This window comes from Rhea pennata, chromosome 7, assembly GCF_028389875.1.
Source record: "Rhea pennata isolate bPtePen1 chromosome 7, bPtePen1.pri, whole genome shotgun sequence".
In the NCBI taxonomy this organism is placed as follows: Eukaryota; Metazoa; Chordata; class Aves; order Rheiformes; family Rheidae; genus Rhea; species Rhea pennata.
The window spans coordinates 20,050,384-20,075,849 of NC_084669.1; the positions used below are offsets into that span (position 1 = coordinate 20,050,384).

The window sequence follows — 25,466 nt, forward strand, 5'->3', positions numbered from 1 at the left end:
TGTATTATCACAGAAGGAAGTTCCCTGAGACCATATTGTTTGGAATTTTATGATTTATATGCCTATATTGATAGATGCACACATTAGTTCTTCAACGGATAGATTTTTATAGCTATGCTCCCTTCATCTTTAAAAAAACAGACTTCTAGAAAATGCCAATCAATTTCCATAGCTCGCTCATTCCACTAGAACTATTGTGTCGGATTATTTTAATGGGCCTCTTAATGTTGAGCATTTATTTCACATTGAAGATTTATTCTTGAATATTTTATTTTAGGTACCAGGGGTTAGGCCCAACAGTGATTGTTTGTCCAGCCACTGTGATGCATCAGTGGGTAAAAGAATTCCATACTTGGTGGCCTCCGTTTAGAGTTGCCATTCTGCATGAAACTGGTTCTTACACCAACAAAAAGGTAATGATTGGCATTCCAAAAGCTTGTCTGTGCATGTGTGTGTGTGTGTGTTAGCTAAAGAAAAATTATCCTCTGTTCCTGAATGTCTTTGTGCAAGTTCATGCTCTTTTTCTTTTTAAAAGGATAGAACTTTCTCGTTTTAAAAGTGTAAAACATTCACTATGTGTATAATTTTTTTTTTTTTTTTTTTTTTTTTGGAAACTGCACAAAAAGATGACAAGGAGTGCACTTGCAGTTTGGTGTAGGATAGAGTTGCTTGAACAAATCAGACATAGTAGATTTCTTGTTCAGAGAGCTGTGCTTGTGTGGAAGTCCATGTTGTCGTGACTAGACTTTTGAACTGATCTAATGTATTTAAAACTCGCTATCATGCCTCTGCAGTGTTAGATATACCTCAGTTTATCGTGGAAACACAAAATGTACAATGTTTTTAATGTTAACATGTTCTTTTCCTTGAAAAGTATGTGTATGTATGTACACTAAACAACATATTATGATACGTAATGGGTTTTTTTTTTGCCTTGGTCTTCAAGTGGTGTTCATGTTATACTAGCTAATTTTCTTGAATGTTTTCACTGAAATTGTCTTTGCTGAAGGTAGATGTGTCTGAAGGTTGATCACTGACTAGAAAAGAACTAGAAAAACTTCAAAAAAAAGTCTCCCATGTTGAATTTAATGTGAACTTTTTTCTCTGTCTCAATTTCTGTAAGGCCACCCATGTCAATTTTTAAGTGTGCATAGTTTCCTCTAGTCACTTTTACAGTGCAGTGAAAACTTAAGCACAAATATATGCATCCTGTGGAGGAAAAAAAAAAAGTTTGCAATCTGTAGTTAAGATATTCAAAAAAGAAAGATGCTGAGAGTATCCTCCATTCTCTGGATTCATTATGGAAAGTCTTCTATATTTTTGATGAATTTTCAGAGCTTCCCTATAATTTTCCATAGAGTCTTTTCAGTAAGTCAGTAAGTGCCTCACTGTCATTCAAATTCATGATCCATCTCTTTCCGCTGTCTGCTTTACAATTATGAAACAGTCTGTGTTATTATCAGCTTTTTTTGCTGATCAGTCTAAGAACATATTGGCATACCTACTTCTGGTACAGGTTAATCTTTTCCTTGCATTTTTGTGCGTCAAAATATCGTTGATTTACTATTTAATTCATTTAATTTGCACAGGCATGTTAAGTTCTCATTGGTTGGTCAGCATGTCAGTTGATATCACTTAATCTCACTTTCTTTAAAGACAGTGTAACTTCATTTTTGCTTTTGTCTGTTTTGTGTTTTTTTAGATTTTTTTTTTCTTTGCTCTTCAAGTGCTGTCTTTTCTGCTTTTATATTTGTTTGACCAATGTCTTGTGTGTGTTTTTATTCCTTTTCTTAAATTGATAAGCCTGACTTATGTAAAGCTTCAATCCTTGATAGCTTGAAGGAGCACAGCAAGGAAAACTTAGATTTTTTTTTTTCCCTTGGTCTCATATTTCAGATATTTAAATGGATTTGCAGGATTCCAAAAACCATTTTTAAATTTCTCTTTAAATATTTATTGAGTTTCTTGTAATAATGTTAAAATTATATGGTACTTAATTGCACTTGATTAAATGTATTGTGAGATAATCGATACAGTTACAGTACACAGCAAAAAAAAAAGAATAGAACACTCTAATGTGCTAATAACTTCCTGTAGTTCAATTAACTTGGTATGTCTTCAAGCCCTAAAAGTCTGCTGACCTCAATAACACTTTTGCATGTCTTCCTAAATTAAATCATGTATGCTTATTTTGGGATATTTGTTAATTAATGAGCTTGTCAGACTGGCTCAAATCTTTCCATCTACAGGAATAGAGGAATAGTCAAGTTTTCAGGTCTTCATCTTTCTGTTGTCATCCCAAAACCTGTTCTCAACAGCTTAAGGAATTTGGATACCGGCTGGTGACTTTAAATAGGTTCAGTCCTTCCGTTTTACCCTCATCGCTCATCTTTTGATAGCTGAAAGAGGATGCTTTAAACAAAAGCATTGCAGCTGATGTGGTCTTCAACTCATGTACATTTTTCCCAAGTTACTACCTAATCAAAAGAGTACGAACTTGCGACTAGAGTAAATTTAAGAAAATACTTCCTCATTCTAGATGTCCTTATACTTGGAAGAAAGGAATTTGCTACTAATTTACTAGCATAAATACCACTTGTACACAGAAATTTTGTTACATGAATTTTATTCTTACCTAGAATTTATTTTCAACCTCCACTCTTTTTTCAATATGTTAGTGCTGATCTAACCATGTTATGATGGTTCCATCTTCTGATTACCTGTGGCATTAGAGGAGGCTGCTTTGCATCTGTTCAGATTATATAATATTCATCCAGAGACCACGCTGGCTTTATGCTTTGGCTAACAATAAGTTTAAGAAATAAATAAGAAAATTGCCATTAGATTGCATAAGAATATATATATGTTCTTCAATAGGGATTAATTCTACATGGCTGGTAGCCAAGTCACTGTGCACCTGTTGTCTCTTGGAATTAAACTGATAGTTCCAGTATTGGCCTGTTGTTCTGTTAGTGTATTGTCATTTGTTAACACATAAATGAGAAGGGTTTTGTGCTTGACAGCTGACTTGAAAGCAGATAGGGTCTGGAAACTGAATGTTGTTCCCTGTTTTGGAGTCAAAAAGATTACATCAGCCTCTGGGCTAGCAGAGATTAGACCGGTCTGGATCAGGAGAGGATTTAATTGTTACTTAAAGCAACTGGATGTTGGAGAGTGAAAGGTCTTCATGGATTTTTAGAAAAGTTTTATCCTATACTTGCTGGACAGCAGAGTGTTCATGGTTAAAACACAGTAGGGCAACTTGATCTGTACAGACCTATGAATGAAGGGGACAAATGATTTCTAAGAAACAAAGAAAGGTTAATCTTAAAACTGACAAAAGAGATTCATGCAGAAAAACGTTAAGCAATGACAGATGTCCTACTGAGCAGACATTATTTCATAGCAGCAAGAGGCAGCAACTGGTGTTCCAATTGATAAAACTTAGATTTCTCACCTACCTGAGTTGTTTCTAAATACTTATGACTACTTTGTCAGGAATCCTGAAGTATTTGCAAATCCTAAATCTTTCACTATCGCCACACTGGTAAAATTATGATCTTTATGGATAAGTGTTTTCTGTTTTAGAAATTGCATCTTCTAAGATGCCGAAGTGTCAGTTATTAAACTGACGTGATTAATCCTACCTCTCAGTTCTTTGAACTTGTCCATGAATTTATTTCTTCACAGAGAAGAGTGTGAAAAGCATCTCTTCTGAGCTAATTGTTTTCTTATAAATTAATACTGGCCAAAGCCTTATGCTTCATTTCAGTTAGTGATACTGAGCCTGTGGCTCAGAAAATAAATGTGGAAGAACAGAGCAGGGTTTTTTGATTCTGTCACCTCTTTTAAAAAACGTTTGTGTTTCTATTTTTTTTATTTTATTTTATTTTATTTTTCCTACAGCGTTCTTTTGTCAGAACTGGTCAGAACTCTAGCTTTTTTTTTTTAAGAAAATATTTCATGTGGTGCTCTAAATTGTTGTCCATTTATTGATATTATTGCTTGCTTGATTATCTAAGTTTCAAAGATGAGAACCAAATATCAGAGCACAGATACTTGCTAGTGGAAATTAAGTATAAAATTACTCAGTTTTACATGCAGTGCGAGTTGTCTGCATTCTCATCTGCAATGGAGCACTCTGTCTTCACATGTAACCAGATTTGTTTTATTCCCTCGGGAATATGGCTGCGTATCAATTACAAGTCCCTGCAGTGTGCATTATTCAGTTATCAGTCTGTTATTGATAAATAGTTTTACCTATTTGAAGAGTGCTGAATCTGATTTTCTGGCTAAATTTAACCCTGATTTGTTTCTCAGCAGAATTTTGAATCCCCCTCAGCTTTCAGACAAGAAAAACTAAACTGCAGCTATAATATCTGATATGTGACTTAAATGTATACTGGATTCACAGAGCAACTATGGGCTGAGAAGGGTTTTGAAACAGAAGAAACAGTTATGAAAAAAAAACCCACTATACACCAGTAACACTCAAGGCTAAATTTTAAAGAACGGAAGTCTGAACTATTTCTGTAGCTTTGCTCAAAATAAGAGAAGAGCAGTTACAGATAATTATATATTCAAAAACACTAATTATGTTGATTAAATGCACAGCTTTGGATCCTTCAAACTGTCTCAACTCTGCAGTAGAAAAGCAAAAATACTTTAATATTAATTTGTATGAGATTGTGCTCTCCTCCCCATACACACTTCATGTTCCAGTGTTGAAGTAGGCATCCTTTTCTGGATTGGTGATTCACAGTGGAAGCTAAGTTACTTCTTTAATATGAATCAGCTAGCACCTACCATTTCTTTAAAGTCACTAAAAGATTTCTGAGCAGGGTGATAAGTGAAAGACTGAGCCATCATTCCTTCAGTGTATCCTCTTCTTCCCAGTCTATTTTTGGTTTTCTTTACAAGCAGCTTTAGGATTTTCCACAATAATAGTATGAAATAACACCCTAAATTGTAAGCACCGAATTGGCTGACCACCAGTCTGGTCAGCTACTTCAGATGAGTCTTTGAAGCATCCTACTTAGATAAATACCTCTGCTGCCATAGTATTTGACTATGTTTTTAGCATATGTGATGCTTCAGAAGACAGACTACTTCATTCCTTTGCTGAAGTAGTGCTAGTAGACAATGTAGTAATATGGGAGATAAACACTTAAGTTCCAATTTCAGCCCTTAAAGTATGATTAGTAGTTTAAAGGTTTCCAGCTTTCCACAAGCAAAGATAGGTGGTATTTTAGGTGATGGAAAGAAGATAAAACAGCAAGTTGGGTAAGTTTCCAAGAGTTTGGAGCTAGATCTGAGGCTGTGTGAGAAATATCAAGCTTTTTTTTCCCCCTTTTTGTGTTTAGAGAAGATAATTTGCTGCTTTTATGAAAAAAATGCTTAAGCTAGAAGTAGTAGAAAGAATCAGATTTGTGGTAGTTCTCCTCCATGAAGTCAACTTACCTACAAATGCTGAACCTTGTTCAAAGTCAAAATGTGTCCTGTGGTGCATTGTATGCTATTAATACCCTACAGCGGTTTACACCCAAATCTTTATCTAGTTTAAAGGGACTTGCGACTACAAAGTACTCCAAGACCCCTGATGATGAGAGAGAATAAAGTAGTACATGAATATAGCATGTCATAAATGATGTTTCATTTATGTAGAACATAAGATAAAGAGAAAAAGCCCTCCAAGAGTAGAGGGGGAAAAAAAGCCTTCTGTACAGTTTGTCCTGTTACTTCAAGATTTTTGACTGCGTATTACAGTTTATAGACTGTAGAATCTAAGAGGCAGCATACTAGCTATCTATGTTTAACATCCAAAATATGGAGGGAGGCTTTGTCTTTAAGGTCAGTGCTGAACTTCTAATTTCTTCATCTTCAGAAGAACTGTTGCTGAACCTAATGATTCTCTATGGTGGTGTTTAGAAACAATCTGTAAAGCCATAAAGCCATAACTTCACGCTGCTTTATTCTGGTCAAATGCTGGATGCAAAATACAACTTTCAGAAATAATTGTTGCTTCATAACTGTATCTGTAGCACCATCTATTTGAGAATAACTTTGCATGCTTCTTTGTAGAAATTTAAGCCCTCTACCTCCACGGTAGATTACCTAATCTACATATAAGGAAAATAACTACAAAGGTTACTATTATTGGCGTAACTGGATATAGAACTTGTATTTTAGTCAAAGACTGTATTTCTGTCTTAAGGACCAAACTCTGATAAACTTACTATCATGCTGCAGTGAATAACATTACTGTTAAAAAGAGTTAGAGGGCTTGCTGTGTATTTATTGCAACTTTTGCGTATGAAACATTGTGGTATGTTCTTTAGTAACCTCTTCATGATGCGATTTAAATTGTTTTATATAGGGTGGGGAAATAGTAAAGAGGTTTTATAAGTTGAATTTATGATTCTCTGGGCTTAATGGTTGTTTTTGAGATAGTGAAAAGACTGCTGAAGAATGCATTTTTGATTGACAAGTAATATGTGCTTGTGTAAATAACTAGATATCTTGGTGGATTCAGGCTTGCTTTATAAATAGATAAAAATGTGTTTAGAGAGTACACTAGTGATAACTGATACTTCTTGACATTCACTTTTTATGTATACATTTTTGTTTAATAATATTACCTTTTTAATACATAATGTCATTGAAGAGTTTGAATTCTCTTTAAAAAGCTACTTTAACTGCTAAAAGGATAAATTAAAACCTTATTTCTGTAGGTTTCATTCAAAGCAACTGTATTTATGTAGCTTCAAAAGGAGAAGAACTAGTTACAGATAGGTACTCAACACACCTAATAAAACATGTTTTAATCTAACCAAATAGACGCTGTGAACTAAATAAATGATAAAATAGCATAAGTTCTGAAATGCCATAACATCAAAACAGTGTGCATCCAGTTTAGCTTTAAATTTATTACCATATTTTAAAAGATTTAAAGTATTCCAAGGGCTGCAACTAAAGCTGTGTAACTTGTAACAGTAAAATGATAGTTAATAAATGTTGTAGAGTTAGTTGTTAAAATTGTGTTGTATTTCTTCATTGTCAGCACAAATCCTTGCTTATTAAAGATTTAGCTGGAAGGAAGTTTTAATTAATTACAGATTCAGTAAATCCTGACCAGGATTCTTCTGTGGTGTGTTTACAGTGAATGGCCTTCATGTGCCTGTGTTTCACTCCTGTTCTCTCTGCTACCTGACAGTGTGATTTATGGCTGTTGTTTTCTGCTAGTCCACTGTTTGCCCTCTAGGAGGGATTGGTCTCTTGAGTCTCTGTAATAACAGCAGCACTTTCACAAAACATCTTTTAATGACAACAGTGTAGCATTCTGTAAGTCAGTCTAATTGCAGACATACCCTATTAATTGCAAAAACTAGGAGAGGTTACATATTTCACAAGCCTTTAATTTGAAATCACCCGAGATGATTTGTCTTAAATGTTTGGGTAGAGGTGTCTATGATATTCTATGATAGACCATTGCTGAGACTCTAGGACACATTTGCAGACTATGGGGAATGCACCAGGTAAAATTAAGCTCTGGAGGCTTGTTCCTGTCTAGGAATCCTACTGCTTCTGTAATACAGATTATTGTAAAGATTGTGTATCCTTTTGAGAAAATAAAGATGATGCCAGTTTTAAATTATGTGCTATGATTTTGTCAGGAAGTGATGATCAGAGAGTAAAAATTCTAGAACAGTTAAGTGCAAAAGAACTGGGTTTTTTTATATAGCAAGAAGTATTACAAGAAGGAAATTGATGTGATTTTTTTCTCTTTTTTTTAAGACACTTCTAATAAGTGTTCTTGATGATTTAGACTGTGCAGATCTCTTAAAAACATGATTGTTGTCCTACGCTTCTGTCCTTCCTTTAGCAACCTCCCCCCCCCTTTTTTTTTCTTTCCTCCAGTTGGATGTTTATATAACTAAAAGCTGCCTCACAGCCCATCATCTTTTCTGATTTTGCCCAAGTGTTCTAACATGGCATCCACTAAATCGGTCTTAATACTGCCATTCATTTTGCCAGTTTAGGATCAGGTCCTATGTCAGGAACTAATTTATGCAACTCTTAGAAAAATCACTGTGTAACTGTTAATGCATTCCCGTGGTGAATTCCTACACAAACAGGCATGAAGTTTATGAAACTGTAAATATAGGATGAGCCCGAAGTCCCAGAGGTCTTGTCTAGACCTGTGTTCTTGGCAAAGTAAATTATCTGCTTTTCCAAAGTTTTTGTTTATATCTTGGATAGCAAACCTGTAGTTCTTTAGGACAGATTTTTCTTTTTTATCTCAATGTGTTACTGACAATATGCACCTTTTGATTTTAGGTGAAACTAATTCGTGAAATTGCTTCATGCCATGGAATTTTAATTACGTCCTATTCATACATTCGACTGATGCAGGATAACATCCACAGCTATGATTGGCATTATGTGATTTTGGATGAGGGTCACAAAATCCGAAATCCAAATGCTGCAGTCACACTTGCATGCAAGCAGGTACTTTATCATAAAACAAATGGAAGGTTTTCAGTGCTTGGGGGTTGGGATGGCATTCAAGATCTAATAGCTTTGTATTGCTTTATCATAAAAGTCCAAGTTTGACTCTTAATAAAGAACAGAAGCATAGATCACTATGATGTATGAATGTACAGAGTTAAGATAGAGAGAAAAGTCAGAAATGTTACATTGTTTAATAATTTGGCATTAGGGATAAATGTGAAATTGCTTGTTAGTGTTCATGTTCTGCAAAATAAGTGCAGTTTCTGCTAACAGTTTATGGACAATATCCTGCTGAAAGCTCTTGCTTATTTCAGAAATATCGAGCTACATATTTTAAAATTAGAAAATTAATTGGTAATGAAATTGAACTTAAATTTTTTTTTTTATTATTATTAATAGTTTCGCACACCCCATCGAATCATCTTGTCTGGCTCCCCAATGCAAAATAACCTAAAGGAGCTCTGGTCCCTCTTTGACTTTGTATTCCCAGGGAAACTGGGAACGCTGCCTGTGTTCATGGAACAATTTTCTGTTCCAATAACCATGGGAGGATATTCCAATGCCTCTCCTGTACAGGTAAATGTGACCAAAATGCCTTAAGTACTTGATAATACTTTGTTTAAAGGAAACTGTTTGCTATGTTGTTTCAAAATTGACTTTTATATATACCACATATTGTATGTTTTAGACACTGATCCAATAAATAGTTTCATGTGTATTTACCTCCATATGTGTGAGGAGGACTGCTAACTAAATGAGACCATTTCTTGCAGGCATAGCATATACACAACTGTTGCCTGTCAAGAACCTTAAATTTAAGTCATTAGAAGTATTCTCTGACTTAAAGTAAAAATAAGCATGTGTAGTGAAATGTGATTAATCTTATATTTTGATGCCATTAAATAGAATAATTCCTATTTAATTTCAAGCTTTAGTAAATTATTTTAGATACTGTAGAGTAATGCTGAAATCCAAATTGAAACCATTCCATTAAAAAGACTAAAATAACAGCTAGAAGCCTAGAAATATTTAAACTATTTAAAAACTATTCAAAAGCAAAAATTGTTTAGAATATTTTTTGAATAAGTGTGTTCATCTTTGTAGTTTTGATTCTCAATATTTATTACTCCTTAACATTTCTCATATTAGCTGATAGAGAAATTGTCTGTGTAGTGATAGCCTATATATATTAAAAGTTCTGTATAAACGCTAATAGTTGTTTCCATTTTAACATTCTTTTTAATGTTTTATGCATGTAAATTTCTAAAGTTTTATTTTCTCTTTGAATTTAAGTGCTTCCCTTGTTGAAGGCTTAGTAATTTACTAAATTGAATAGCCAATCTGGTTTTTACATATCAATAATTTATTGTATTCTTTGTTTTGTGTTAGGAGAAATGAAGGTATTTTTAGCCATTACGCGCAGTTAATACCCATCTCACACATCCATTACCCATTATGGAACCATATGATCCATTTAAGGCCAGAGTGACCTTTTGTTTCTGTGATCGTGGGGATTTTCTTGTACCAATATATATATATTTTAATAGTCTCAAGTGGGTACTAATCTTCACTTATTGTCTAGTAACTACCATTGCTCTAGGTTTCCTTTTGATCTTCAGTATATGTATTAGTATTCTTTCCATGTGAATTTTGGTTTATATTCATAGGTTGGTTTCTTAAAGGGGGAGCTCTAAAAGGCTAGCTCTTGCTATCCAAGAGATCTCTTATTTCTGTTCTCTCTTCATAAATTCTGCTGAATTACAAAAGGTAAATTAGTAGTATCTGAGTAATATTCAATGTTGTTGTTGCTAACATGAGATTTATTGCAATTTATGTTGTATTGAACAACTAAATATGTATCAGCACAAATCATAAATGTTTATAGTATCTCATTTTATGAGACTTTTCCTGTTGCTAATTAGTGAATTTTTTCTGCTGCTGAAATTGATACCAAGAACCAAAATAAAATTTTGTGCTTTTTCTTCCTTTTTCAGGTAAAAACCGCATACAAATGTGCATGTGTGTTACGAGATACCATAAACCCCTACTTGCTGCGAAGAATGAAGGCTGATGTAAAAATGAGCCTTTCACTTCCAGATAAAAATGAACAGGTTTGCTTATCTTTGCTACTAGATTTGAGCTGTTTTCCTCCTCAAACCATCATCTTTCATGGACTTTAGCAGACAAATAGCAGATTAAATGCTGCTTAACAAAAGATGGAGAACTTCTAAGTTGCTTATTCTTTTCACCTGTTTTCTGAGCAAGCAATGGCTCTAGTCCTGTAGGGCCTATACAGCTATGCTTCCATCTAAAAACGAAGTGTACAATAAAGTGCAGGCAGAAGCATAAAATAGACCTGACAATGCTGCCCTCACAGGCCATAAACATCTAAGTGAGCTGTCTGTGGGGTGTTTCCTATAGAGTGTCTCTTGTTGGATGCTTCAGAGTTGTTTGCTGGTAAAAGGTTAACTTGAGCAGCAAAAAGTAGAAAAATACTTCATGACAGTAGTTCATATTACAAGCTAGCTCGGTTGCATATTCTAATAAGATTCCAAAATGTTAGTCATTTGATCTGAAATTTATAGATGTTTTTAAGATATATTTCAACTCAAGTTGGAGTTGGAGAGGATGACTTAAAAGAGGATGATTCTAAGCAACTGAAGCTCCTACAAATACTGACTTGTAATAAGGGTTAGATTTTTATTCTTTTCAGGTGCTTCAGGCTTTCTTGTCCTGTCCTGACACTTTTTCTTCTTTGACCCTCCCTTTAAAAGAGAGGTAGACATATTAATGATTCTTCTTGGGTACTGAAGGCAGACAGTAAGTAAATAGGATAGATTCTGTGTTTCTGCTCTGCAGTCTCATGTGCTTTTTTAAATCAAAATCTCATTTCAGTTTACTTGAAAGATTCTGTGCTACTTACTCTAAAGTGGGCAATCATAAGCAGACTAAAAGAATTTGATTTTTCTTGTCAGTCACAGGGTTATATATGTTCAACTTACGACATAATGTTGGGTGTCTTGCAGGATGTGAGGAAGTGATTTTGTTCCATTTTAGCCCATCAGACTGTCTGAAAAATCATTATTTGCTCATGCTCAAAGGCTAATGACACAGATTGTGTGTACTAACCTAATGTTTCTCCATGAGGTACTAAGAGAATTTGCAGTTTATAAGGGACATTACAGAACATGCTTTCCTGTGCGTCTGCTAGCAAAGCTTTGAGAAAAACACTGCACAGTTACTTAATTGAAACTAGAAAATAGCAGCACTTCCAGAATTAAAGGAATTTGAGGGAAATATTAACAACTGGAAAAGAACATAGAAAAGATGCTGAAACTGATCTTAATGACTGTGCTCATTCTCTAAAAATTCTAACAGTATTTTTTTATCTGCAATAATCTCTGTGTAGTATCTTTTAATTTAATATTTCAGTGTGTCAGACCTGTCTGTGAAGTTTCATTGCAACATATTCCATGTTGTGAAAGTTTAAAGCTTACCATGTCGGGTGTTTACAGCTTGATGTTTTTATGTTTTTTGGTAGGTCCTGTTTTGTCGTTTGACAGATGAGCAACGTCAAGTCTATCAAAATTTCATCGACTCTAAAGAAGTTTACCAGATTCTCAATGGAGACATGCAGGTTGGCATTAATTAAGGTCAATGATGACAAGTGGAGTTCGATGTATGAAGTCATGAATTGACCTTCACATACTTCTAGCTGGTTTCTGAGCAGAAAGGGAACCAAACACATTGATATCAATTCTAGTCTTGTGAATGTGTGCTCTTTTTTATCTCAAAACTGTTTTATGGAATTCTTGTTGTTAATATTCCCTATGTAGTGGGGTGACAAAAGTAGAAGTGGAATGGGTTTTGAAATGTCTGTGGTCCTTGGAACAAATTACAGCTTGTTAGATGGCCTGCTGTAGTTTACTGTATGTGTGCTTTTAACAAACTCCAAATGTGAATTAGAGTAACTTCTTATGATGAGAGATGACGAGAGATGGCTGAGAGATGGTAACTTCTTCATGTGACAGATGATTTCACAGATTCTCATGATATAGCAAAGCAAATAGCAGGCTTGCTTGTTATTGTCTGGGTAGTCACTTCAACATCTCTTGTATCCCTCCTCACGATGCAAGTGTTGAAATGACTGTGGCCAGGTGCCAGCAGTAATGTGAAATACATTCTAAAACGCCTGTTGTTTTCCGTGGCTCCTACCTTTCACTCATCTGGTCCATTTGACCTCGTGGACATTTTCCACTCACATTTTAGCTGCAAGATACAGATCCCTTGTAAGAGGAGAAGTAATATTTCTTGATTGTAATGCATCATTTACTACACATTTCCATGTCCTGTGAACTATGAACTGAAACGCTTACGAAAGTTGCGCAGTAAAAATGGTAGAATGCCAGTTAACCTGTGCCTCCTTCTCCCTCCCCTCTTCTCCCATCCCCAGTGGCTCCAGCTAGCTCTATGGTTAGTAAGCCATGTGTATTGCAGTGCTATGCAGAGCAGGAGGTGACTCGACCACTCTTTCGACGCTCTTCCCCCGTACACACTGATGTTGCACAGATATGGTGGTCAAATTTTTCAAAAGTGGCCAGCAATTTTAGTTATCCCAATGAAGATGATTTTCAGGAGCTTGAACTTCAGAAGGCAGTTTGTACAAGACTATCTGCAGAGATTCCTCTAAGATGGCTTTCAAATTTGCTAGAGTTCTGGAAATTTTGGACAGTAAATGTGAATGCTTTTATTAGATGTTTTATGATGGCGTTAGTGAATCCCAGTTGAAAAAAAAAACAGAACTGTATGATGTGTTGCACTAAACCATAAATTGTGCTGACTCATCTAGCTTCTAGCAGTGGAAGATTACAGGGTTGCTTCTTTCAAACTGGTTCTCTTGCTATGAGTTTCCATTATATCAGAAAAATGAATAACACTTCTATTTAAGGAATAATTGAAAAGAACCCTTGTAACATGGCATTAAAAGTGGTCAATTTCAGCTCCATGTGTTGTTTAAATAAGCTGACTTACCTTTTCCTCATGTTACTGTGCATTCTAGTGGGAATGCTTGCCATCCAGAAGCTATTTCTTCACTCAGATTCTGTCTACCAGCATGTGTGTGTTGGGGGGAGAACCTAATTTCAAATAACATGCTTAAGGGGGGAGGATTCTTTAGAATAGAAAGTTTGATACTGAGGTACAATAAAGGACTGCCTTTGCTAATTTTGCAAATTGTTGCAGAATTCTCTTAATCTTATTGTCATAATAGAATTCCAAATAATGTAGAATTTCATTGACTGTGTCTTGTACTGATTTTTTCCCAAAATATTCAGTGAAATAAGTATTAGTGTCTGGCTCTTCTTAAAACCACCCTCCTTGTTGATGATTAGATTAATCCATTGCTGTTTCCTTTCCTTAACCACAACCCATATAGATAAGATAGTTCTTGTCTAAAAATATATATATATTTTTTTTTTCTCCTATGTCCTTTAGATTTTCTCAGGACTGGTAGCCCTGAGAAAGATTTGCAACCACCCTGATCTCTTCTCTGGTGGTCCCAAGACTTCAAAGGGTGTGCCAGATGCCGAAGTGGAAGAAACGGATCAGTTTGGATATTGGAAACGTTCTGGAAAAATGATAGTGGTAGAGTCCTTGCTAAAAATATGGCATAAGCAAGGTCATAGAGTATTGCTATTTAGTCAGTCAAGACAGGTGAGATGAACTGGTTTTAGTTTTAGTTGTTACTAAAAGTAATGAGTGTGTGTGTGTGTGTGTGTGTGTGTGTGTGTGTGTCCCAAAAGATTTGTAATTAGAAACAGTTGCTCCTTTGTGGTGTCTTTCTGGTAAAAATAACGTGTCTCTGAAAATACCAAAATGTGTAATGTTTTTGTTTGGAATAATTGGAGTAATTAGTAGTTAGAGACCAATACGCCAGTTCAGTAAGCTTTATTATAACAACGCTTGTACTATGATATATGTTGTCTCCATTCAGTATACTGGTTCAAAGATTGTATTAGTTACAGCCTTATAATAGTAGGCTGAAGCAGTGTTGGTATATTTATTATCCCTACTTTATCGTTAAAGGATAGAACTGCACAGCTAGACTTCAGAATTATGTACTTTAAGTGAGTAGCACAGCCACTGACCTTCCTTTGTCTTTCCTAAATATTCATTACTTTACCTTGTTTCTGTGGGTTCTGTGGACTGCTGCACCACTTACCTGGTTAAACTGTTGAGACCATAGCTCCTGACCTCCCGCACCAACATTACCAACACTTGCATGTTCCCAATAAAAAAATTCCACTTTTGCACTCCAGCAGCAAAATAGCTACAGTTTTTTTTTTTTCCTTCTCTAAATTGCATAAGCTAATGCAGTTAACTCAGTTATCAGTTAATTTGCTGAGGTTTCACAAATTGTGGTTTCTTTTCTGTAGTTTTTTTCCTCATTTGCTCGATTGGCAGTGCAGTTGGTACCAGAAATTCTTATGACTTGGTCAGATAGTCACTTAGTCTTTATATCTCTTTCATTATTTTTTTTTCTTTGTGTCATAACAGATGTTGCAGATCCTTGAAGTCTTTGTGAGAAATAGAAACTATTCCTACCTCAGGATGGATGGCACCACAACAATAGTTTCCAGACAGCCCCTTATAACAAGATACAATGAGGTGAGATGTTGTATCCTACAAACATGTCTATTAATGAGTAAAGTACCTGGGCTTAGTTCAGGGTTCTTGGCATTCCTTTTTGGCCTGTTTTTAAATATGTTATTTCAGTTTTCACAAATGAATCTGGGAAGTTTAATGAAATGAAACCACTTGCCTTGTTTGAGGAAAAGAAGCCACCATTTTTCTTCATACTTAAGTTAGATTTTGTGCTAAGAAAAGAAATGCACAATTGAACAAGATGAGAAGAAGCTTTAACTGGAAAACAGTAAAAGAAATTTAGACTAAAGTATTTTTATTTGTCAAAAGAGTTGTTAGGTAAACACAGAAACTTAATGTTCCTCTTGACTCCTGTTGCATTTTTACAAATAATACTGGTAAATGAAGATTAACTTTTTTCCCTTTCTTTTATTAAATTTAAAACATTTTAATAAAAGAAGCCAGGAAATAACAAGAACAGATTTGTGCTTTGGTAATTCCTGTTTTATTAAGTTTTCTCTTGTGTTATAGGACAAGTCCATATTTATCTTTCTTCTGACAACTCGTGTTGGTGGCATTGGAATTAATTTGACAGGTGCTGACCGGGTTATTATTTATGATCCTGACTGGAATCCCAGTACAGACACACAGGTGTGTTCGGGTTATTACATTCCATTTACTGGCTAAGTTAAAAATAAAACTGAAAATAGAGTGACATTTTTCTCTATAAATTATGTGTTAAAGCAGTATGTTGATCTTCTTTTAAGTTGCTGTTGCCAGAAGTGGTCGCTTATGGTGCAGTTCAACATTATGATTGTTTGCATGGTAAAGCCAGTCATAAGCGATTCTCACCACATCCTTTTTACGCTATCCTTACCACTCTTCAATATTGTTGATTCATATATGCAGTTTAGAGTGCAGTCAGACAAGCAGTCAACATGGTCTAATTTTTTTAAATAGATAAACTACATGTTTCCAAAGAAGGAAACATATCTTAGAGGAATTGTTCTTTATCTGATGATGTGTGATGGACTCTGGGTTATCAGATCACTTAGGAGTTTATGGGGCTTAAGTGTTTGAGAGGAAAAAACAATTTCCTTAAGACGGCCTACACAAGTTTGTAATCCGCAAGTGTGCGGTCTCACTGCACTGGTCCATTTTAGTTGTTGATTCAAGATGTTTCTACGAAAGTTTTCAGTTAAGAAAAAGGGAGAAAAGTGTATAGGAAGTATACACATTAAATAAAAGTGACTTCTGAGATAGATCTCTTTTGGAACAAGTCTGTATGAAGTACAGCATCCTAGATATGAATTCTAACAAACCAACTTGGTCTTTGAGATTGTGTTGATTTTTTGGTACAATTGGAGCTTTATCTTTCTACATACATAAATATAAATAAATATTTTTTCCTCTGTTTCTGAATTCATTTTCCTAATGCTATAGAAATACAACAAATGTAACTTCTTGAACTATTTGTTAAATGCCAAACTAGATATAAAACAATAGTATCAGTAGCTCCTTGTCAACCTTTTTTGTTCTAGGCTCGGGAACGTGCTTGGAGAATAGGCCAAAAGAAACAGGTGACTGTGTACAGGCTTCTCACTGCAGGTACTATTGAAGAGAAGATATACCACAGGTCAGTTGGACTGATTCTTTGGATACAACCCTATGCTCAATAAAATTTTTGTGGTCTAATAACAGTGGCACACCTGTACATGTGCTCACATGGTATGTAACCCCAGCTTTGGTCATGATGGGGCACATGACAGAGAAAGAATACAAAATTTCTGTTGGGAAGTCAGCCTTCTAGTATTACATTCTTAGCTACAGGACTGTGCTGCTGCCTCTCTAGCTCTGAGAATGCCAGACATGCCAACCATATTTCATCAATCCCTGCAGCTGCACTTGTGTCCCGCACATCCAGAATTCACTGTAAATGGGAAAGCGTGAGGCCGAGACCAGAAGAATGACACTCTTGTTTAGAATATGAGTCTTGGCAATGAGATGCAGTTTGAAATCAACAAGTTCTTTATGCTGCTCTTAGAATATATAAAGATGTAAGTGGTACGTACATGCATTTGCTACTCTGCAACAGAGTTTGATTCTGTTCCAAGATTGTTCTGAAGTGCAAGAATTAAGCCCTTAAGAGCTGGCTGTTTGTAGTCAGGTTATTTATTCTAGACTGTAGCTAAAGCCTTAAAGTGTTTGCATTTCTAAATCAATTAAATCTTTTTGTTTGCTTTCCCATTCCACTCTTTGAGTAGTTAGCTTCATTCACATGAATTCCAAATGAATGTAGCTGGGAATCCTCTGGCTAGGCATTACTCTTTAGAACTGGGATAGCCTCTTTGAAGATGCAGATGAATGAAAAGCTCTAAATAATGAAATACCTGCACTTACTTAGTGAATATTTTTTTTAATCTGTTTTACCACATGGACACAGAGCATCCGCTGTTAGTTGTCTTGATTACCTCTGGCATATGTTCATTTGAAAAACACTGACCACATCAAGGAAATGGACTCAAAGGGTCAGGACAGACATCAGAAATTCAGTTAATTACCAGAGTAGTTCAGTGGACTTTGAGCTTCAAGCAAGTTGTCTTCTATTTTTGTCTCTGTTCTCCTCCTGCAAGTGTGAGATCAGCCTTGCAGGGAAGCTATGAAGCTCAGTTAATTCTTACAGATTATAAGTTTTCTGATGGATGTATTACGGTAGCTGGAAACTATTTTTGAACATAAATTGTTGTCAGCTGGATTTGGATGTAGTTTTCCTGCTTGGTGCCAGTAGACCAATAGCCTGGAACTGCGTTACATCTTTATTTGAAGATACATTTTTTGGACAGGAAAATGGTGCTGAAAACTTGCAATCAAAAGCTATCTAGTGTAAGCTTGGCATAAAAATAGATTTACCAATACCAACAGACTTTTGGCAGCTTACTTCTCCCCCAGATTTGTTCCCTTCTGTAGATGGAATCTGTTTTCCCCTTTCTCTCACCCTAACTTGGATTTCTCTTTTCAATGGTTGACATATATTCCTCACTATCAGACTGAGCTCCTCTGCTGCTTTTCCTTTCTCCAGCCAACTGAACTATTTAAATGTTGTCATTTTAACCAGATCTTTTTTTTTTTTTTTTTCAGAAGAGCTTTTTGATGGTTTTGTTGTAATTTATGCAGGCATTTCAATTTTAATGGACAAAAAGAATCTCTAGCTGTGGAGTTATTTATTACGTAGATAAGGGATGCCCCATAGGACATTTCAGAATGGTGGTTACCTGTTGTGTTAAGGGATTGTTGCTATGCAATAAATCCCCGTGTTTAACAATTCAGTGGGTTGTTTGAAAGTTACTAACTCAAGATTATCTTTTGAAAACTATCATCATCTTCCCACTGCTTTAATTGTTCTGCAGGGTAAAATTTGTGCTGATACAGTTTTCTGTTTAAGTAACCTATTCAATACTTAAACATAGACATTGTTTCATACACAAAGTACATTTTTTTTTCATCTTTAGACAAATCTTCAAGCAGTTTTTAACGAACAGAGTGCTGAAAGACCCTAAGCAAAGGCGCTTTTTCAAATCCAATGATCTTTATGAACTTTTTACTCTGAGCAGCCCGGATGTGTCTCAGGGGACAGAAACTAGTGCAATTTTTGCAGGTACTTTTGTTTCTTTTTCCCCCATCTGTTAAAAGCAAAAATGCTTGAAGTGTTTGAGAAATTGACATTGATTTCATTCGTTTCTCAGGTACTGGTTCAGATGTTCAAGTCCCAAAACACCAATTGAAACGGAAACTTGAAAAGCCACCTGATAATGATACTTCCAGAGGTGGTCTCCATCTAACAGAAGGCAGCTCACGAAAGTACAGCAAGCCATCCAGTTCAACCAGGCACATGGCAAATTCTTCTGAAGCAATAGAGTCAAGTGAAGAAATGAAAGGAGATTTGGAAACCTTTGACCAAAATAGCTATGCAAAAGATAATGCGCAAGCTACTACTAATATAAATTCATGGAGTAAAAGCAAGGAGGAGAGCTTGGAAAAAGCTGAGAAATCTATGTCCCAGTCATTGTCAGATAATGTAGGGTCTTCGGAGAATGCAGAATGTCTGGGCACCATGGTAACTGATGAAGTACATGGAGCAGCTAATGTAAATTTTGAGGAACGTTTTCATCTTGCATCTGGTACAGCTGTCTGTTGGGAAGAGCAGGATGCTAAACCTGAAGATGGCCGATTAGATAAAAATCATTATAAATGCACCTCAAAAACAAAGCACAGGGTGGATATGCTGCCACATGAGAGCCACAAAGATAAGTCTAAGAGGAGGAAACGTCACAAAGATGCCAAATTTGAAGGAGAGCGTATTCCTCATCTAGTAAAACAAAAGCAATATAGAAAGGAGGACAGTGAAGAGAAGGAGGAAGAGCTAAAGAAAAATGAAGATTATGTCTTAGAGAAACTTTTCAAAAAATCAGGTAGCCTTTGTTATTCAGTTATTCAACAGTGCCAGGCTATTTCAATTGAGGTGATAAAACTAAGCAGGTGAGGGAAGGAACAGTTCTCTTATTTTGATGGTTAAAACTACAGTACAAAAGATAGAACCCATCTCTTCAGTTACTGTAATGAAAAGTTTAAAAGTTCATTGTTAAAAGTGTTCAAGAAACGTATACCATTCTAGAAACACTTTTGGATATAGAAGTAATACGTTTCTTCTGGAAATAAGGATGTAATCAAACTTTATTTACACGAGGGCTTCACTTCTTATCCATGACAATAGAAATGATCAGTTTACATGCATAATTGTGAAGTCTATTGTGAATAATGACCTCATCAGCACACTAGAAATAGTTTGCTATCGGTTGGTTCCTCATTTGATGCAAGAAGTATCTCTTACTAGAAATGACTGTACTGAAGTGCAGTATATAAACAATTCGGAGGGGTGCTTGTTGCATTCACTTAAATAGTGAATACTTATTTTTACACCTTGTCCTGTAAATTAACGTATTTTTTTCCCCTCACTTTTTGTGTGTTTTGTTAGGGGTACACAGTGTTATGAAGCATGATGCCATTATGGAAGCTGCTAGTGCAGATTATGTGCTGTTGGAAGCGGAAGCAAACAGAGTGGCCCAGGATGCCTTAAGAGCCTTAAAAGTCTCTCGACAGCGATGTTTAGGAGCTGCTTCTGGTGTGCCAACCTGGACAGGCACAAGTGGTCTTTCAGGTGCACCATCAGGAATAAAGTAAGTCAGTTTTTGCACTGCTTTTCCAGAGAGAAAAATTCCTTAGGATGCTATAAATCTGTATTTTTTTTTTTTGCACTTGGTATTTGCAGTAGCAAATATCAAAGTGGGGTTTTGTGCTTTACATTTTATAATCACGTAAAGACATACAAGACCAGCAGCTAGTCCATCCTGACATACAAAGAAAGCTTTACTGTTGCACAGTAGAGGAGAAAAGGTTGGCAGAGGGTTCTTGAGAACTCTCAAACCAGAATCCAATCAGAGTCTTTGCTAAACATATCCTAATCTTTTTGATGGATGTTTTAATAAGTTTCTGTTGCGTGTTTTTAGGAGTCGGTTTGGTCAGAAAAGAAACCCTATGCTGCTTTCTCCACGTTCTGCTTGTGCATCACCTGGAAGCAAGTGCAAGGTAAGACAAAGGAGCTAGCATTTCTCTTCTATTTGATGAATTAAATGTTTTGATATACACAAGAAATCTGATTTATACAATAAGAGCATGTGTCCCATACCTACTTGCCTTAGAATCCAGAATCTTAGTCAACCCATCAACTTGATTTTTCTTATTTTGATGTGGCATCTTGATAAAATCTAATCAGATGCAGCAGTCACAAATTACAACATTCTCTGCTTGCCCTGTTTCAAGCCCATGCTTTTTTTTTTTTTTTTTTTTTTTTTCTTCCTCTTTTTTCTTTTTTTGGCTTCCTCGGGGTTAAAGTGTATAATCAAACTGAGATAAGAGCATATTACCTGTTCATTACATATTTCAGATGGGTAGCTCCTGTATGTTCTCATTTGTTGTTTAAGCCAAAATCATGGGTAGATTCCACTGAACAGATTCTGTGAGTCTCAAAATCCAACTTTTTCCATAGTCCATATGTTTATTTGCAGGATACAGGTACAATAAAGAAAGAAAATGACAGGAGGAGTAATTCTAATGGGCACTTTGATGGGAAATCAGAGACTGGAGAATCATCATCAAGTGCACTAGATTCTTCAACTTTGTTAGCAAAGATGAGGGCAAGAAACCACCTTATTTTACCACAAAGAACAGGGAATGAGGGAGATGAGAACCTTCAGCAAGCCCCAGCTCCAGCCCCAGTTTCAACAGAATACGATGAATTGCTAGTGGATGTACGGAACTTCATAGCATTCCAGGCTCGTGTGGATGGCGAGGCTAGCACTCAGGAAATACTGCAGGAATTTGAGGCCAAACTGCCGGCAGCACAGTCTTGTGTCTTCCGAGAACTTCTCCGCAATCTCTGCACCTTCCATAGGAACCCAAGTGGTGAAGGTGTCTGGAGACTGAAGCCAGATTTCCGCTGACTTTGCTAAGGGAAGGGACCTACACGTGTACTCAGCCAACATTCTGCTTTCAAAGACTTACTATTTATCTTTCAAAATGAATTATTTCATGGTCATGATTTAATAATTGACTTGAACAGTCTGTGGTACAGCACTCATTGCAGGCTCAGGGCTGACTTCGTTTTACACTATTTATATGAAAATGCCGTCTACCTCACAAGGTGAAAACAATACAAAGTATCACCGCCTTTTCTTTAAAAGAAAATATAAATGGATGATGAACACATGTACTGACTTTTCATTGCAATAAGAGCCATGGATGTTTCCATGGGTTGTAAGACTTACTTGATTTCTGTGAAATTCCAAGAACTTTTTCTTAATTTGCTATATGGTACTTGAATAGTCATGGGGCATACAACACAACCAAAAGAAACATGAATAATAAGAAGATAGAGGTGGTCTATGTAAGAGAAATTCACTTGTACTGACATTACAAAATCATTGTAAGAAGATTGCATTGGTAGTGGGAATTTGCTTTTGATATTGCTGCTTTCATTTTTGCCAGAAGCTAGTATATGCAGTGTGACATATATGACTAATTTGCTTGGAAATAATTTTACTACCATGGAAGTTTAATAACAAAAAATTGAGAGCCTGGCAGAGTATTGAGATGACTCTGAAGTTGGATAATTATGGAAAAATGACTGGATGGTGGAAAACCCATTTTAGCCATAATCATTGATTCAGTTATAGTCCTGTACACCATTGGCAGTTGCCCGATACTTTTTTTACCATTGAGCTAGCAATAACTGTGATGTTTGCACATTGTGGACTGATAGTGGGATCCTGTGAAATTTATTTGTGGATCTCATTGTAACTGACATGAAAACCTCTGCATTCCCTGTTAGCACTTAAGTCTTTTACCTTGACAAAGACTGAGGTGTTAGTTTGTTAGAGGGGGGATGAGTTCCCTATACGTCACTGAACATAATCACTTCTGACAAGACAGGCATAATGGGAACACATTCAGAAGTTACAAATCATATGTATTCTGTAAATAGGAAAAATCTCTATCTCCCTACCAGTCAGACAAGTTGTAAATTAATACCCATTTCCTTCCAAGGAAGAAAGCATCCACTTAACTTAGCAAAATTGACTACTCTTTTGGGTCTGTCTTCAAGGTGTTGATGTGCTAGGTTAAAAAAAAATGCAAAAATAAATAAATAAAAAGAATAGCTGATGAGAACAAAATGATGTTCTTGCACATATTTGCAGCAACAATGAGTTACTGTATGGCTTAAACTAGTTAAACTAGTAACAGTTAAATGTGGCTAATGTCCTTCTCCTCCCTAAGCTACAGGGAAAAGCTGAGCTGCTACTTTTTTTTTCAATATTAAAGCTTCTTTTTTACTTCAAATGAAAGTATGAACAAAATTTGAAAGATGAGTGGTGAAGCAAGAATGCAAACTGTGTTGCGTGCTAAAGAAAAGTGGTCTTTAAGATTCTTCTAGGAGCTTTTCCTGTTGTTTTTACTCCTGCTAAAGAATCCATAGAGATTTGCAGAAGGTGATACATCACTGGTTCAATAACTGGTCACAGCATTTGGCTTTTCTGACTGGAATTGGAGAGGGCAGACCTCTCCAAGAGTGCTTCTCTTCCTTGCGGAGTTTGGAGATGGGATTTGTTGCACCTTTTTCTGACATCTGTTTTTCTGATCCAATTTATGTTTGTAAGGGCTTTCAGGAGAGAGATGAAATGAAAAACCTAGCTTTCAATTACAAAAATACTTAGAAAATGGCAAATCTGTTGATATGACTTAAAATGGATCAGTAGAAGAGTGTAAAAAAACCCATTTTGCTGGTTTTCTCCAGAGCTGTAGGGAATTTTATTTGGTTTTGAGTTTTTTTTCCCCAAAAAAACAATTCAGGAATTCAGCTGTCAGCAAAGATGTTCTTGTCGCCTTAGCTGTTGGTTCATGTGTGTTCTTTTATTTACTATTTTCAGTCTTAAAGATACAGTTCCTGTCCTAAGGAAAGTTTGTAACTTCTCACTAGTCTCTTGATGTAAATGGACTTGCATGTGCTTCTATAAATCCTTGGCTTTTATGGAGTTATTAAAATAACAAAACCAAAAATCTGTTCTAGAAGTCTTACTGGAATAGATAGGGTAGTTTGGGGAAACAGTCTTTTCATGTGTGGTGTGGCTCTATGACCTGTGTTTAAGTATATTTTCTTTATTCCGTGAAACTTCAAACTATGAATTCTAGCAACTGGATTTTTCCAGTATTCATGGAGATTGAAAAGACTGAATAACTGTTAGTATAATACTTGGAAAATATTTTTAAGCATTTCATTTCAAGTGTGTGTGTGTGTGTGATCAAAGGTTTGTGGATTGATTTATAGATGGTGTTTATTCTGAAATATATCTGGAGTACATTTTAAAGTAGAAAATTTGTTCCAGAATACTACTTCTATTGCTCTGGAATATTCCTGTTCTTAGTCAGAATACTCCCACTCTTCATCTGATTTGTTTGTTCAGCTTTACCTATGTGTAAAGTGAATATCTCTCAATATCTTTGAAATAGGTCTGAAACAACAATTCCCAGCTAATAATGTTGCATAGACAAACATATTCACTATAGCCTTCTCAATCTCCAGGTATTCAGTGCTATAGTCAGCAGTTGTTACTTAATTTGTGTGTGAGTCCAGAAATCACTCCACATGGAATGTGTGTATTTTGTATTTTAGTTTCTTAGGAATAAGAGGATAAAGATGATCAAAATAAAGGTATTAATTTAGGAATCTAGTTGAAGAAATGCACAAAATCTTATTAAGGAAAGTCATTTCAGCCTGAAACAGTGCATATTGCCTTTCAAAACAAATGTATACCACAAAGAACTACTGAAATGTTGTTTTCTGTAAAGACACTAAAAGCTACAGAACTCCATGGTACTCTGGAAATTTCGTGCACAGATGTATAAAGTACACTGTATTACCCATGCTGCTCAGTAAATGAACATGGTTGAAAAAAATCTAGAGTGCCAAAGAACAAAAACTTGGATTGTTCTGTAGATGGTTGTGTCAGCTGGAGGTGCTGTTTGCTGAATTAAACATGATATTTACGTCAACAGGTGAAGTTAGAATTTACATAGCTCGCTCTTCTGGTTTCAAAGCATAAACTTTTTTTTTTAAGGGGTTGGGGAGCAAGTTTCAGCTTTGTTTAATAAGATACTCTGTTTTTTTTCCCCTCTGTCCCTTCCTTCTTCCACGTTCTTCCAGGTGTGTGATGTTTTGTTTTGCTTTGTTCATCCATTTGTTGAACATCTGAGTGGGTTGGCTGTATAAAACTCATGTCTGATGTAATAACTAACCTGGAGAACCTAGTGTAAATTCTAACCTAGAGAAAAGTGATTGTGCTGAAGATTGTATGTGTGTATCTGACTCTTCTAAACAATGGTCCTCCATAAAAGAAGTACAAGATGCTGACTGGATAGATGAAGGTAAATGGTGATTAAAAATGGAAGGGAGCATTTCTAAATCTGTAACATAACTGTGGCTCAGCATCTTCACAAAGGGCTATACCATGTGGAGAATGGGGCTTTTATATTTGTAAGGCTTGGCTTTAGATGAGTCACCTATAGACACCTGCATTCTAATGTCACCTTTATTTCACTACTTCTGATTCCAAATTTGCTAAAACTTCAGCTGATATTGATTGTCATATTAGTAGTACAATTCTCCTTACAAGGAGCTACAGCAGAAGGGACAAAATTTTCAG

The 25,466-nt window shown here is 35.7% G+C and overlaps 1 protein-coding gene across 7 annotated transcripts in view; it reads left to right on the forward strand.

Moving 5' to 3' along the window:
• Positions 1–23,823, forward strand: part of ERCC6 (ERCC excision repair 6, chromatin remodeling factor) — a 49,946-nt gene extending 26,123 nt beyond the window's left edge. For all 7 annotated transcript variants that reach the window (XM_062580354.1, XM_062580353.1, XM_062580356.1 and 4 more), the window contains 14 exons: positions 278–413; positions 8,338–8,508; positions 8,911–9,087; positions 10,506–10,622; positions 12,053–12,148; positions 14,005–14,223; positions 15,067–15,177; positions 15,685–15,804; positions 16,695–16,789; positions 18,663–18,808; positions 18,897–19,622; positions 20,186–20,387; positions 20,718–20,796; positions 21,276–23,823. In XM_062580354.1, the coding sequence (XP_062436338.1) occupies positions 278–413; positions 8,338–8,508; positions 8,911–9,087; positions 10,506–10,622; positions 12,053–12,148; positions 14,005–14,223; positions 15,067–15,177; positions 15,685–15,804; positions 16,695–16,789; positions 18,663–18,808; positions 18,897–19,622; positions 20,186–20,387; positions 20,718–20,796; positions 21,276–21,710 (2,830 nt within the window). In that variant the 3' untranslated portion in view covers positions 21,711–23,823. The remainder of the gene's footprint in view (positions 1–277; positions 414–8,337; positions 8,509–8,910; positions 9,088–10,505; positions 10,623–12,052; positions 12,149–14,004; positions 14,224–15,066; positions 15,178–15,684; positions 15,805–16,694; positions 16,790–18,662; positions 18,809–18,896; positions 19,623–20,185; positions 20,388–20,717; positions 20,797–21,275) is intronic.
• The last annotated feature ends 1,643 nt before the right edge of the window (positions 23,824–25,466 follow it).